The sequence below is a fragment of the Gasterosteus aculeatus genome, chromosome 8 (assembly GCF_964276395.1).
Source record: "Gasterosteus aculeatus chromosome 8, fGasAcu3.hap1.1, whole genome shotgun sequence".
NCBI classification, from domain to species: Eukaryota; Metazoa; Chordata; class Actinopteri; order Perciformes; family Gasterosteidae; genus Gasterosteus; species Gasterosteus aculeatus.
The window spans coordinates 10,711,931-10,725,028 of NC_135695.1; the positions used below are offsets into that span (position 1 = coordinate 10,711,931).

At 44.8% G+C, this 13,098-nt stretch overlaps 1 protein-coding gene across 2 annotated transcripts in view; it reads left to right on the forward strand.

Annotated features, from left to right (window-relative positions):
* ror1 (receptor tyrosine kinase-like orphan receptor 1) overlaps window positions 1-13,098 on the forward strand; it is a 97,567-nt gene that overhangs the window by 63,411 nt on the left and 21,058 nt on the right. Inside the window, exons 2-4 of one of the 2 annotated variants that reach the window (XM_040184731.2) lie at window positions 1,530-1,592; window positions 6,564-6,854; window positions 7,068-7,101. In XM_040184731.2, coding sequence (XP_040040665.2) covers window positions 1,530-1,592; window positions 6,564-6,854; window positions 7,068-7,101 — 388 coding nt within the window. The remainder of the gene's footprint in view (window positions 1-1,529; window positions 1,593-6,563; window positions 6,855-7,067; window positions 7,102-13,098) is intronic. The other variant, XM_040184732.2, reaches the window with a different exon arrangement.

The following is a 13,098-nucleotide window of genomic DNA, read 5'->3' on the forward strand; positions in this document are numbered from 1 at the left end:
GAGCCCTGTGTGTCTTTAAGACCCATCAGCCCAGAGCACAGAGACAATTTAGACTCACTTTGGGGCCCAGAAGTAACAGTCATCTTCCTCCAGCAACAAACCACAGTCATTTTTGGTCTTTTAACGCATCTCAGAAACATATGAAACAATATAACTAACAGAGATTTTTAGCTGTTACTTATAAAAACGATGATAAACACACCTACGTTTGTTATAGATCAGCCCCCCGGTGTTGCTACAGATCTGTGAGAATCTTGACCCTCATAAAGCTGCCCGCCTGCTGCTGTGACCCCAAGCTCTCGGAATCCTTCACAAAACAGGTGCGGCGGCCTAAAGAGCTGCTCATTAACGCAGCAGATTTCACAAGCACCGCCACACGGTCATTACGTCCTAAAACAGCACGTGTGAAACAACACATTATCACCCAATTAAAAACGACCCTGCGTCGGGCGCCTGGTCTCGTTCCACTGCAGGCTTTCTCCTTGATCGCCACCCTGCATGTGACACACGTAGCAATAATGTCTTTAAAGTTGTGAATTCACAAATAGACTGTTTTATTGGGTTCCTTTTTAAGAACAAGGATAGTACATGTATGGGAGCATATGTTTACGTTTTTAGTGTGTACAGTTGAGTCGGTGAGCATGCTTGAATTTAGGCATGTTAAACTGTCCCAGCCTGCACCAAGCAAAACACACACACACACACACATTATGTCAGCCTGGAAAGCAGAACTCATCGTAGCTCTGGAATACCACATGCATGTTTGTCAGTAAAGATAAAACTACATCCGGTCCCATGCAGGTCAAGCCTACACATTTAAGCTTTTTCCTTTGACAGGAATCACCTCTTGACCCGTGGCCGTGCACATCGGAGCCCATTTTCTGTCTCCTTTCCCCTGTAATGAAAAGCAGAGGCCTGCTCTGTCGTCAGCTGGTAATAACACAGCATTAGGTCCACATGGCTCGCTGATAGACTCCCCGCTACACATTACAACCGTTTCATCTACACCAGCGGATGTGCAATGCCATCACCTGGTTTAAGATTGAAAACTCTTAAAGCCGTGTGTGTCTGTGTGCGGTGTTTTACATTGGGGTGTGGCTTCAAATGTTTTTATTTCATGAGTATTATCATTTGAGCCAGATGTTTACCAGTCATTCATTTTTTGCTTGTCTTGGATGAAGAGCACATCCAGCTCTTGTTGTTTTATTTTTCGGTACATTCCATTGGTGCAGAAGGTTTTGGCGAGTGCAGCGCGTCTATTGTTGTAGTTACGTGTTAGGAGATATTTGCATTTGCCAGTTGAACTATTATCAAGTTCACCACTTTTGAAGTTTTTGTAAGGTTCAAATTCCCAATAAATTGGCGGCCTGTCACATTTCCGTGTTTTAATCTGTACTTGAGAAGGCTCACTTGCCTTTCTACATTTATTCTTTATTTCTAGATTTCCGATCGATCTAGAGAAATAGCCATTGAGAGTGGTGGTGAGAGATTAGCATACTAATAGTGTCCACCATTTCCTCTGTTTACAGGGTCTGAGTCTCCCCAAGACCCCAGTGTGATAGCTGCCACTTCATGGAACGGCTCTAGTGACGGTAAAGTTACATGTAAACACACTCAAGCACACAGCAAAACTACAATCGCTGTGACACCATCTGTTTAAAGCAATGAATGATGTTTTATCAGTGTAATTAACACATTGTGCGTTGAACTGTGACCCCCCCAACACGTCTGAAATGAAATTCAACAATATACAAAAAATGACACAGTTGTTACGTGAATGTGGTTTGCGGTTTGCTGCTGACCTCACCTGACATTACAATATAACGTCCCACACACTGATTACGACATATTTGAGGATGTACACATCCAACGCTTTGAAGGAACGCAGGGTGCGTGGTGAAGCCGTAACGCGCACATAAACACATCAAAAAATTAACCATCTTTATCTGTTTGCAAATGTGCAAAGTGCTCAAGGTCGATAGGAGTCTCACAGTCCAACGATATCTTCTAGGTATGACGAGCTGGTAGAAAGATTATTTGAGAACCAGTTAGATTAACTTCACCTGGTCAAAGAAAAATAAACTGGAACAACTACGGACCCTCGGGGACTTGACTGAAGTCACCTATTAAATGTTGTGTAATCATGTAATAATGTTTTACGTTTTCTTAGTCCTAATTGCTTGGACGACAACATTTCACAAAGTGCTAACTAGTCCAGGTATAGTCAGCGGAGGTGTGTTTTCCGTTTGCGTCGGAAGCCGTCTAAGCTTCCTGATGTCATCGGGCAGCTCATTCCACCATTTAGGAGCCAAGACGGCAAACAGTGGGGATGTTGTCGAGTGTTTAGCTCCCTGTGAGGGAGCAACAAGCGAATTGGCAGATTCAGAGCGGAGGGAACAAGGGGGGGGGAGCCCGTTATGAACCATTTCCCTGATTAAGCATGCTGACTCATGGAAACGCTGACTTACGGAAAGGGTTCATAAAGGGCGCAAACACTCAGCGAATTGACAATGGCACGACACTAAAGCCTCACGGAGTTGGCGGGAGCACGCCTCAAAGTCTGTGAGCGCGCAAGGGTGGAGAACACGATTTTTTTTATTTTGTGGAAGGGAAGGCTGCATCTCCTGGAGATGCCCAGCTGTTCTCCTGTCAGCACGCCGGGAACAATTCAATTGGATCTGAAATGGTCTCAAATCTCACCCCCTCGGCTCAGTTTTCTTTCCCGGGCTTGGAGGACCGACATCCGCCTATTCTCCCGCAAAGATACCCTGACTTGGAAGGTCCTTAAACAAGAGATTTTATTGAACTTGACCTTTCATTTCTTGTGGTTTGTTTAATTCCTGTCTTGCAAAGCCAAGTCTCCCACAACATCCGTCCCACAGCAGATCCTGTGTGCACAAAAACAGGCATCGTAAAACACACAGGCAAGAACCAAGACTGTAGTTTAGTCAAGATAATGATTATGGTGACCAATCAAGGCTGTTTAAAAAGGTCATAAATACAATGAGTTTGTTGTTTCCAAACAAATCATAGGGACAGCTTTGTTTTTCCGCAGACATGCTGTATTCATACTAGTGTGCATCTGTGTATGTGTGTGTGTCCGTTTGAGTCCCGGCCCATGACTAACATCTGTTTCTTATCTGATTGATGGATGGTGATTGTGCCACCTGTTTTGTCTGCAGGCGAGGAAAGGTTTTGATTGGCCACGCAGACCGCTTTCAGGTACTGCGGCTCTATCAGTGTGCATCAGTAGCAGGAAGTTATCATCCTGACAAAAGGCTCCTTATTGGGCTGAAATCTGGGGTGATGATAGTGTACGGGACTCATTTTCCCCGGGGGCCCTTCTTTCATTCCTCTTTTGTCTTTCTTTGATACACTTTATACGTTTGGCTTTCTTCGCTTCCTCTCCTCTACCTCCTCCTCTGTTGGAGGTTGTCCAAACTTTAATGAAATTCACCTTTAGTCGTTGCTGGCAAGAGTGTTTCTACTCGCTGTGTTTAGTTAGCTGTGCAGCCACTCGGGTTTCTGTAACTGTGTCTTGCTGAGAGCCAGACGGCCTCGTACAGGTTGTCTTGTGCTTGTGTATGCCATTGAATATAGACATGCCGTATATTCAAATAGAGAAAGACAATGTGGCTGTTGAGATGAAACGGTATTGTAGAACTCGTGCGGAACATGTGTAACTTTGTGTGCGTTGCGGTTGTGTGGGGTGAGCGTGTGTTTGCGTTTCTGTGCCTGCGCGTGAGTGTTTGATTGTACAAAGCCACTGCGCGCTGATGACAGGGGAGCATTTAGTCGTCTGCCACATTAAAGGGACAGTCCGCAGCAATGGTTTGAGTTCCACAAGGCTCCCGGTGCAGAATACCGCTACACTCGCCACGAGACAACCACACACAAAGCAGGTTTGTTGCTCAGTCATCGGCAGGACGTCTCTCTCCTCCTCCTCGCCATCTGCCGTCTCTTTCTTCTGCCCCCCCACTGCTCCATGGTCAGTTATTACGTCAGCTAATGAAGCGGGGAGGCCCACAATTCCAAACACAATTTTCTTTTTCACCAACTCGACTAATGAAACAGTGATAGAAATGAATCCGTTCATGTGACCTCCCCGCCTCGGACAAGACATGGCGTCTCTAAAGAGTGGGTCTGTTCTCATCCAATGTACCGTAAATTCCGGACTATGGCGCGCACCTGAATATAAGCCGCACCGCATACATTTGGAACGAAAAAAAAAGATGTGTACATATATAAGCCGCACCGGTCTATAGTGACGCAGAGTTCTTCACCTTGCCGTCTCCAACGTCTCACTATTGATACATTAATGGAAGGTTTACGCGCAGCCGCTCTGTGTCCGTCTCCGACAGCCAGATTGGTTGCCCGTAACTTGCAGAGGTGAAGACTGTGCTTTGACTCTCTGTGAACCTAAAACGGGCTCATTGTCAATGTTGTTCGGCGTATCCGCCATTGGCTCTTCTCCATCGAGCGACTCAGCGGTGCTAATTGTATTAGCCTTGCTAGCCAAGTTGACCTTAAAGGTTTGGATACTGTTCAGGCAGTCTGAACCCCGGCGAGTGTGGGCTGTGAGATAAAAACCGGAGGGTTTACCCGGCAGTAAACAAGCTAGCATAATGGCCGGCTAGCGTCGGAACCGCAAACGGCGTTGTGTTCGGGTTCATGACATCATCCGTCGCCGCACACAGCTTGAATTTCACCGACTCCTCCAGGAAGTGCGTCTGGTTGACTGTGGCTTCCAGCGCTGCTTCAGGCGGACCAGCAGCCGGTCTGATGACCGGTTTAATAACGTTTAATAATGACGCTGTGGCAGCAGCACGGCGGTGATGACGAGCGGAGCATCCACTTTACATGGCATCTACTCACGCGAATGATTCACTTCGCTTTTGGTGTGAACGCACCATTAGCCCGTAAAAAAATGATACATTAGCCGCACCGCTGTATAAGCCGCAGGGTTCAAAGCGTGGGAAAAAAGTAGCGGCTTATAGTCCGGGATTTACGGTATATATATATATATATATAAATTACTTTTTGTTCTTGATGCAGTCAGTTTAATTGTTGAGGTGTCATATAACTGTTGTGCGTACAGATTTTTGAAATAAAAACAGTTTTTTATATATATCTGAGCGCTCCCATGAGCAGTGGAGTAGAGAAGTGAGTGGATGGGAGAAAAAGAGGTAAAAAAAAGTCCTTAATACTGTCTTGATGTTTAGTTTCGTTCGGAACATCCTGTTGGACGTTTTGCAGTGCTGTGATTTGGTGAGACACGGCTGCACAATGGAGGGAGACTTGTGAGCAGTTTGTAGAGAAAGGAGGACAGAAAGAAGAGGGTGCGAATGGAGTAGAAGTGGTGCTAGTGGTACAGTTGATGGTGGGAGTCATATTGTCACACACTTGTTAAAACCACATCGCTGTATTAAATCAGCGGTTTTGAGGAGGACAACGTGAGTGTGTGTTGACGCGTGAGTGAACACACACACACACACACACACACACACACACACACAGGGGGAATGCATGCCAAGACAAATGTGCCCACTTCTCTTTTTCACAACCACGTCTCTCTCTCGTTTTACACACCTCATGACAATATGTTCGCTGCTGGCGTCAAATGAGCTGCATGTAAAATCTCAGACACGGTCCATGTTGAGGTAAATGTCTTGCAGATACATACATGTCTAAGGACCTTTAATTGCCCCTTATCTGACAAAAAAAAGCCTAAATGAGTGGTGGAAAAGCTACTCACACATTACACTCAGTAGGACACCATTTGAATTATTGTTTTCTCCTTAACAAAACTATTGCATAGTGGTGTTATAATAATCCCTGTGTTATATTAACATGTTTGTCCTGCTGATTCGCAGGTTTATTTTCTGTAATCTTGCTACACTCAGGAATCCTGTATGTTCATGTTAGTAATCAACAAAGGATTTAAAGAGATTAAGAGGGAGCCACTTTGGAAAACACAGCACTGCCCTGTGAGGGACAACCCTTGCTGGGAAGCATGAGATAGTAAAGGTTGAAATGTTTGGGACTCACAGATTGAAGTTTGTCGGACAAGTATTTAAGATTCCTCAGTATTTTTCCACCTCTGTTTGTTTTGGCCAGTTTTCCGTAACCAAGACCATTTCTGCATACCTAAGATTGGTTTTGGGGTTGAAGGCACTTTCCAGAAGTTTAACATTTTTCCTGCAGATTAAACTCTAGGTGGCCCTCGAGATTGGTATTTTTTTTTTTTAGCACCTTGTGGAAAAACGTCTCTTTGAGCTCACAAAAAAGTTTTTTCTTCGTCTTTTTGCCAACAGGTTCTGAGCTCATTACATGGGCTTCTGACCTTCTCATATGAACTCTTACTATGTTGGGAGTGTGTGTATGTGTTGTGTGAGGAGTGCGAGTTAAAAACGTGTCTGATACATGCGGCGTCTCAAAAGTGCTGGCTTTGTACCTTTGCTTTCGGCCTCATGTCTTCTGTCTCCTTTCCGTCTTCTTCTTTCTCAATCATCTGCCCTGTATGCGTCCCCTTCATCCCCCCCCATGCCTCTCTGTCCTTCCAGGGCCGTCCTTCATACGTCTCGAAGCCCCCATGAACAACATCACCACCTCCCTGGGCCACACGGCCGACCTCTTGTGCCGCGTGTCCGGCAACCCGCAGCCCTCCGTGCGCTGGCTGAAGAACGACGCCCCGGTGGTGCAGGAGCCGCGGCGGATCTCTCACCGGTCCATGCCGTACGGGTCCCGCCTCCGCATCCGCAACCTGGACACCACAGACACGGGTTACTTCCAGTGCGTGGCCAGCAACGCCCAGGGCACGGTGTCCACGACAGGCGTGCTCTTTGTCAAATTCGGTAAGAGGAGTGAGAGTCGCGATATCGCTTTTACTTCGCTTTTTGGGACAAACAAAGACATATTTCCCACTGCGCTTTGCCTGCTAGAGATCTGGCTCCTTTCAGCAACACTCCAGTGATGCTTGCCTGTTTCTGGCAGTCTGTGCAGAGAAAATCTGGGAGCAATATTGTTTATCCTGTTGTAAAAAGAAATACCCTTGTCCTCTTTTCCAGATCCACTCCCTACACTTCTGGCAGGAAGGCCAACGTGAGTTTATTTCCCTCTATCCATTTTTCTCTTTGTTAGTCTGTAGGTATTCGCTTCCAAGAGTAGGCGTAGGCCTATTTAACATGTGGCCATAATAGGAACACATTTAATTATAGGGAACATCACGACTTGATAGATGTTGGAAAAATGGTTTGAAGAGCGTGTAACAACATTCAGTCTGCGTTGATATTCTGTCTGCTAATACAACTGGAGAATGCTAGTGTTATTATCTGGTACTTCTCATAGTAATACGTTGCCTCTTTGCATAGAACATAGACACTCAGCTGGCTGTGTGGTGGTTGGCCGGTTTGCCAATCATAAAAAAAAGATCCAAAACACACTGTACAGCATCTATACAGCTTAGCATTGGACAAATTGGGTTATTGTACATTAAGGCAACTCTAATCAGAAATCACAGCAATGCTAAATTACAACAAATTCAAAACCTGTGCCATTCATTTAGTTAGTTTAGGGCAATAATGAGACATTCACTGAGCTTTAATGAGGTTACTATAATTAAGTTAATGTCTTTATCTACTAGCAAGTGCCTGCTCATAATGGATATCTGACCATTTCTAAATCAATTCATACACTTTGAGCATGTGTGAGTGCTGCGTTTCCAACATCTGTTCCTACCGTACTTTTGTTTACATGTTTTAGATTATTCTTTTTTCGTGTTAAACTGCAGCTTTAACAGCTTTAAATTAAAGCTTATGTCGACTCATGCAAGAATCACAATGCAATATTCCAAAGCCAGTAACCGAACACATGGAAAAATCAAACACGCTGGTCTAAAAGAAAAAACACTTGACACCGTGGAAATAAACTAAGATGCAGAAATAAACGTTCATTAGAAAGGGGAGGGATGTGGATTTAAAAAATGTCTTCTTTTGTAAAGTACATGCACACAAATAAGTTTGTGAAAATTAAAGGTTTTTGAAATTACAGTGTTTTCATCACTCCTTTAGTTGGAGTTAGTACCGTGTAAATCCCCACGATGCCACGTTTTCAGGATTGCTTTAATCTTTGCATCGTGAAGATTCAATGTCTTCAAGGTACAGCTTAAACGCAGCAAACACTCAATTGCCCATTGCAAGTTGGAACCGGTTCAGTTCCCTAACACAGGAAAGTGTTGCCAGTCCTCCGAAGAGCAGAATGCGATTTAGAGTCTCCCTCCACCGACTGCCGACTCCATTTAGACGCACGGCGGCCTCCTTCGGCAACGCTGATTGTCACTGCTGCTCATCATCAGCGCTGCGGCCAACTTATTGGCTGTAAAGTAGAGTGGCAGGCCGTCAAGGAGACAGGGTCACCTAATAATGACATGCGATGACCTGCGACCGCTTACCTCACACTGCAGCTGTTCAAACGTCAAAAATCTCTGCTCCTTCACTCAAAATCTTTGACACACATCTGGTCCAGAAGCCTGTCAGTTTACGTGAAATATATATAGTCCTTTTTTGGAACTTCCCACCCGACCCCATCCTCTCTTTGTAAGAGAGCCTTACTGAGAGCTCAATGAGCTCAGTTTTCTGGGGAGAAATTAGCCACAAATATTACTCACAAATTGGGAGGGGATTTCTTGCCACCCACCTTGTTGAACCTCAGCATAACATGAACGTTGAGTTGTCAGTGTTGTCTTTGCATGGGTCTGTGCTCTGATTTCCATCCCCTCTGCGCTGGACTGAAGTACACACTTTGCGGCGTGTGTTTGCGTTGTGTGTATCGTCGGCGTCGGGTTTATGAGAGAAGCCGCATGGCAAACGGAGAGCTGACAGCCCTCGAGGTTTAAGCTACGATTGCGGCGGCTCGTTTCCGATGTGGCGGCTCAAGAGTTGAAAGCTGCAGCGCAGCAGATCAGATATAAATACATACGAGAGAATGAAGAAAGGTTTTGGGGCTTCAATCTAGCGTTCTGTTCTTACAGTTTAAGATGTTCATGTTTTCCATCCACAGATCTTATTTAAAGGCTTTAAAATCATGTCCTTTTAAAGCCTCCATTGCTGAAGTTTTTATTATAAACTAGGAGGAAAGGTCTGTGCCGTCTTTTTTAAATATATTTGTAATTCTGCACATCAAACCTTAGAAGCAATACCACGTATTGTTAAGTTTTAATCAAATGAATAGTTTACACCTTTGGAGCTGTGTTTATTCATGTTATGTAAGAGGATTGATGAGATGAATGTGTAAATCCCAGTCTGGCTTTTTGCACACAAATCTAAATCCTTACGAGAACCTTTTTTAAGGTTCACATTTGAAGACGTCTCATTTGTGTAATCCACACAAGTGTAGAAATGACACGATGTGGTTGCGTGCTAAATCTCACACCCAAAGTCACATCTCAAGAAGTCCACGTTTGACGTCTTGCATCTAGAGTTCTTGATCAAGTCGGTCCTTTTCTCATGGTCGAATGCATCAGTATGCCATCAGTTATCTCCAAATAGAGGGAGTTCAGTGCATCTCCTCTACACTGTGCCCATGCCCTCCCTCCATATTTCCCCTTTCCCTTCCCACCTCCCAACCTCCCTGGAGATGCTTTAACAGAGCCAGCATAAACACAGGGTGAGGAGGAAAAAAGTCTCGCCTGCCAAAAGTAGCCCCCCAACTTTCACGGTTTCCCTCTGTACGCTGCCACACTTCCTTCATATGCAGAAAAAAAAAGAGGACGGATGGCAGCAGAGTGAAGGGAGTGAAAGCAAAACAGTGTTAGCAGGGTGGGGGAAGGGGGGGGGGGGGGGGGATGGTGCCATTAACACTCGGGCGTTGCGTGTTGCTCTTTGCTTCACGGGTTCTTTGGCTCGGCGGCGTTCAGGTGTGATTAGCTGCGTTGAGCCGACGGGAGGTCTAGTTCGGATCGGAGGCCAGTAATAACTCTTAACGGGGTCCTGCAACGCCGGACAGTCGCAGACGGAGCAGCCTGAGACTGTCTGAGACACAATTACACACCCACTCCATCATCGCTCTTTTCTTTCTGACTTCGTACTTTTTTTTTCCTGCATGATTTAATTCAATTTTCATGTTGGGCAGGACTCAACTGCAATGTATGGAAATTCCTCCCAATTTGAAATAGAAATTCCTTTTGAAAATATAGTATGTATTTATATTTTGTTATTATATAATAACAGATCGGGGTTTTTTTCAACTTTTATTTCCGAAATACAGCGGATTTTGCTTTTCTAAAGATGTTGATTTACTGCATACGTGTGTTTTTTTAATCTGACAGCAGGGATAAACAGACGTTCGCACAGTGCTGATCCTTATGTCTGTGTTTATAATAAAGAGGTTTTCTCCCCGTAGGAAAAGATTAATACCACTACACTGTGACTGTCAAGGCTGTTTACATTTCAAACCTTTCCCTACCGTTTTTCACTCAGCACTAGCAAAAAAAGCAGTTACAAAAATAACTATTCTTTCTTAGAATCTTGCTTTTCCCTGAGCCGAGCCGCTCTGCTCTCTCCTTCGTCTACTCTGTCCTAGAAAATAAGGAAGACAGGTTCAACAATGAACCCATTTTCCCCTCAGCAGTATTTTTCTGGCTTCTTTTTGTCACGTCATTTGCTTCAACGTATCACCACCTTTTTGTATAACGGCGATTGACAGTATTTGGTGGAAAAGTTCTTTGCTGTTGTTCTCTTCATTTTTTTTTAAACAATATTTTACTCTCATAAGTCAATTCAAACCACCGCTGACTGTAAATCCAGCAATTACGCGTGCATGAAAGAGCTGGTTTGTTAATTGTTATGTCTTAGGCTACTTCTGCAGTACAGTGAGACCTTTATCTGCTTTTTGTAAGCTTGCAATTAATACCTCAGTTAAGATTCTGTTTGGATGTAAATTAACGATTCCCGGTGATTGCTCTAATCAGGCCTGTCCGACTATGAAACAGTGTAAACACATACGCTGTCATTTCTCCTGGAACTTGTGTATATATATATATATATATATATATATACACACATATGGGGTGAAAAAGGATGAAGTGTTGAATACTTATTTTACACGCCGTGTATCTGCGTGTGTGCGTCGTCTCTGTAATTAGCCAGCTGTCAACACACGTATTAAATCGAGGTCAGAGCAGACGTGACAGTGACCTTGAGGCCTGCGCCTCAACCCCCCCCGACCCTCCCTGCAACCCAATTATACACTGAAAGCATCTACAGGACTGTAGCCCGCGTGCCTCACCTGCAGCGGTGCGCGGGTTTGATTGACAAATTGGTTTTAGGAAGTAGTTTGTGTCATGTGTAATGACTTGAAGATGTCACACTGCATTGATCTCAAAGCTTGTTTTAAAGCATTAGGCGCTGAAATACGTGTAATCAGTTACTGATGCCCTGATTTGCTCTGAGCTACGTCTTGTAAGACCCCTCACTAGTTCTGGACAAATGGGTAAGCCGGCAATCTGACTGTGTGGCACAAATATGAGACGACTTATCAATATAATGTGTGTTTCACAGCTACACATTGAACATGTGTTTTAAGTTTAATCCGCAACTAATCACATGCTTTTTATTTAGAAAATAAACTGGTTTTGCACGCGGTTGTAAGTTGCAAGTATCTTAATATTTACATGAGACTTTGGGTTAATCTTCCGTAATTATGTCAGTTCCCCCAAAAAATGAAATAATAAACAAGAAAAAACTTGGTGCCAATTTGAACTTGACTGTTTCCAGTCTTTATGCTATAAAGTCCAGACTAACCAGCTGCAGGCTGCAGCTTCATATGTAGCACATGCTTTAAGAGTGGTTGGCAAACGATAGTAAAGCGCTGTTGTGTCCTTATTGTGCAGAAGCTAAACTGAGGCAAAAAAAGTTTAATTTAGTGCCAAAATTCCTGCTCAAGGGCTCTTGAAGAGACCACTGTTTAAAAGCAGGTCTCCTCTCACTCTGCAGGCCTGCTGCAGTCTGCCTGCGCAGTGCGGTGTTGTTTTTTGGTCACAATAGGCTCTTAAGCTGGACTGAGAACCTGCGTGCGCCGTGTTGAGGAACTTTGTGTTTTGGATCCACTTCTCCTCACCTCAGAGCCAGTGTCAACAGAGCTGTGGTTCTCAGACGCTGGCCGGGGATTGACGTCGATGATTTCCTCCACACCACAAGTATCGCACCCGTTCAGACTGAGGGGATGACAGTTCCACTCACTTTATGGACGCTGTGCTCCTCTACCGCATACTGATCGACTTCAGCACTCCAGATCAGACCGACGCCGCGTGGAGGGGGGGTTTGCTAAACCTGTTACAATCTGGGATTGACTTTGGGTGATTTTGGCTGGTCCAAAAAGGGTCCAGAGTTCCACAGTTTCAACCAGAGCTACTGTAGTATTCTATTGGTATTTAGTTCTTCTGACTAAAATAACTAACTTTTTATCTTAAAAAGTACATTCTGTCTGCGCTTTACATTCAGTGATACACAAATACACAGTAAAAACAGCGACGGCCCACTGAGACTTCCTTCACCTCTGTCCTCTACTCCTTTACACGTCCGGAGGGTTTTTCCTTTTTCTTGTTCTGTCTCAAAAGGCTTTTATCAACACACATGCAACACATGTGGACACATGCGGTTCCACATAAAGCAAAAAGTGAAAGAACTGCACACGCAGTTCCTCTCACAAACCCTATCTCTCACACGTGTTTGGTTAGGCCCTCGGTGGGTCTTAATTGCCGTCTTGTCGTGGATTCTTTTTAGCGCGGTGCTGATTGATTGGGGATCCGGGCCCTAATATGGCTCATCGGGGACAGGCCCTTTGACATGGCCTGGTCCCAGGGCACCGGCCCTGTTTGAAACCAGAGCTCCCACCGCGGCCCCCTCTCACATAACTGGATGCCGCGCTGCTAAATGCTGCCCAGGTCACAGGGCTCAACACACACGCACAGACGGAGACATGAGAACACACGCACACACACACGTCGGGGGAGCGCATAGCCGGCTTTAACCATTAAAGCAATTTACATTATTACGCGTTAGTAAGACTGCGAGTCCGTCTTTCCACACTTTACCGCACACC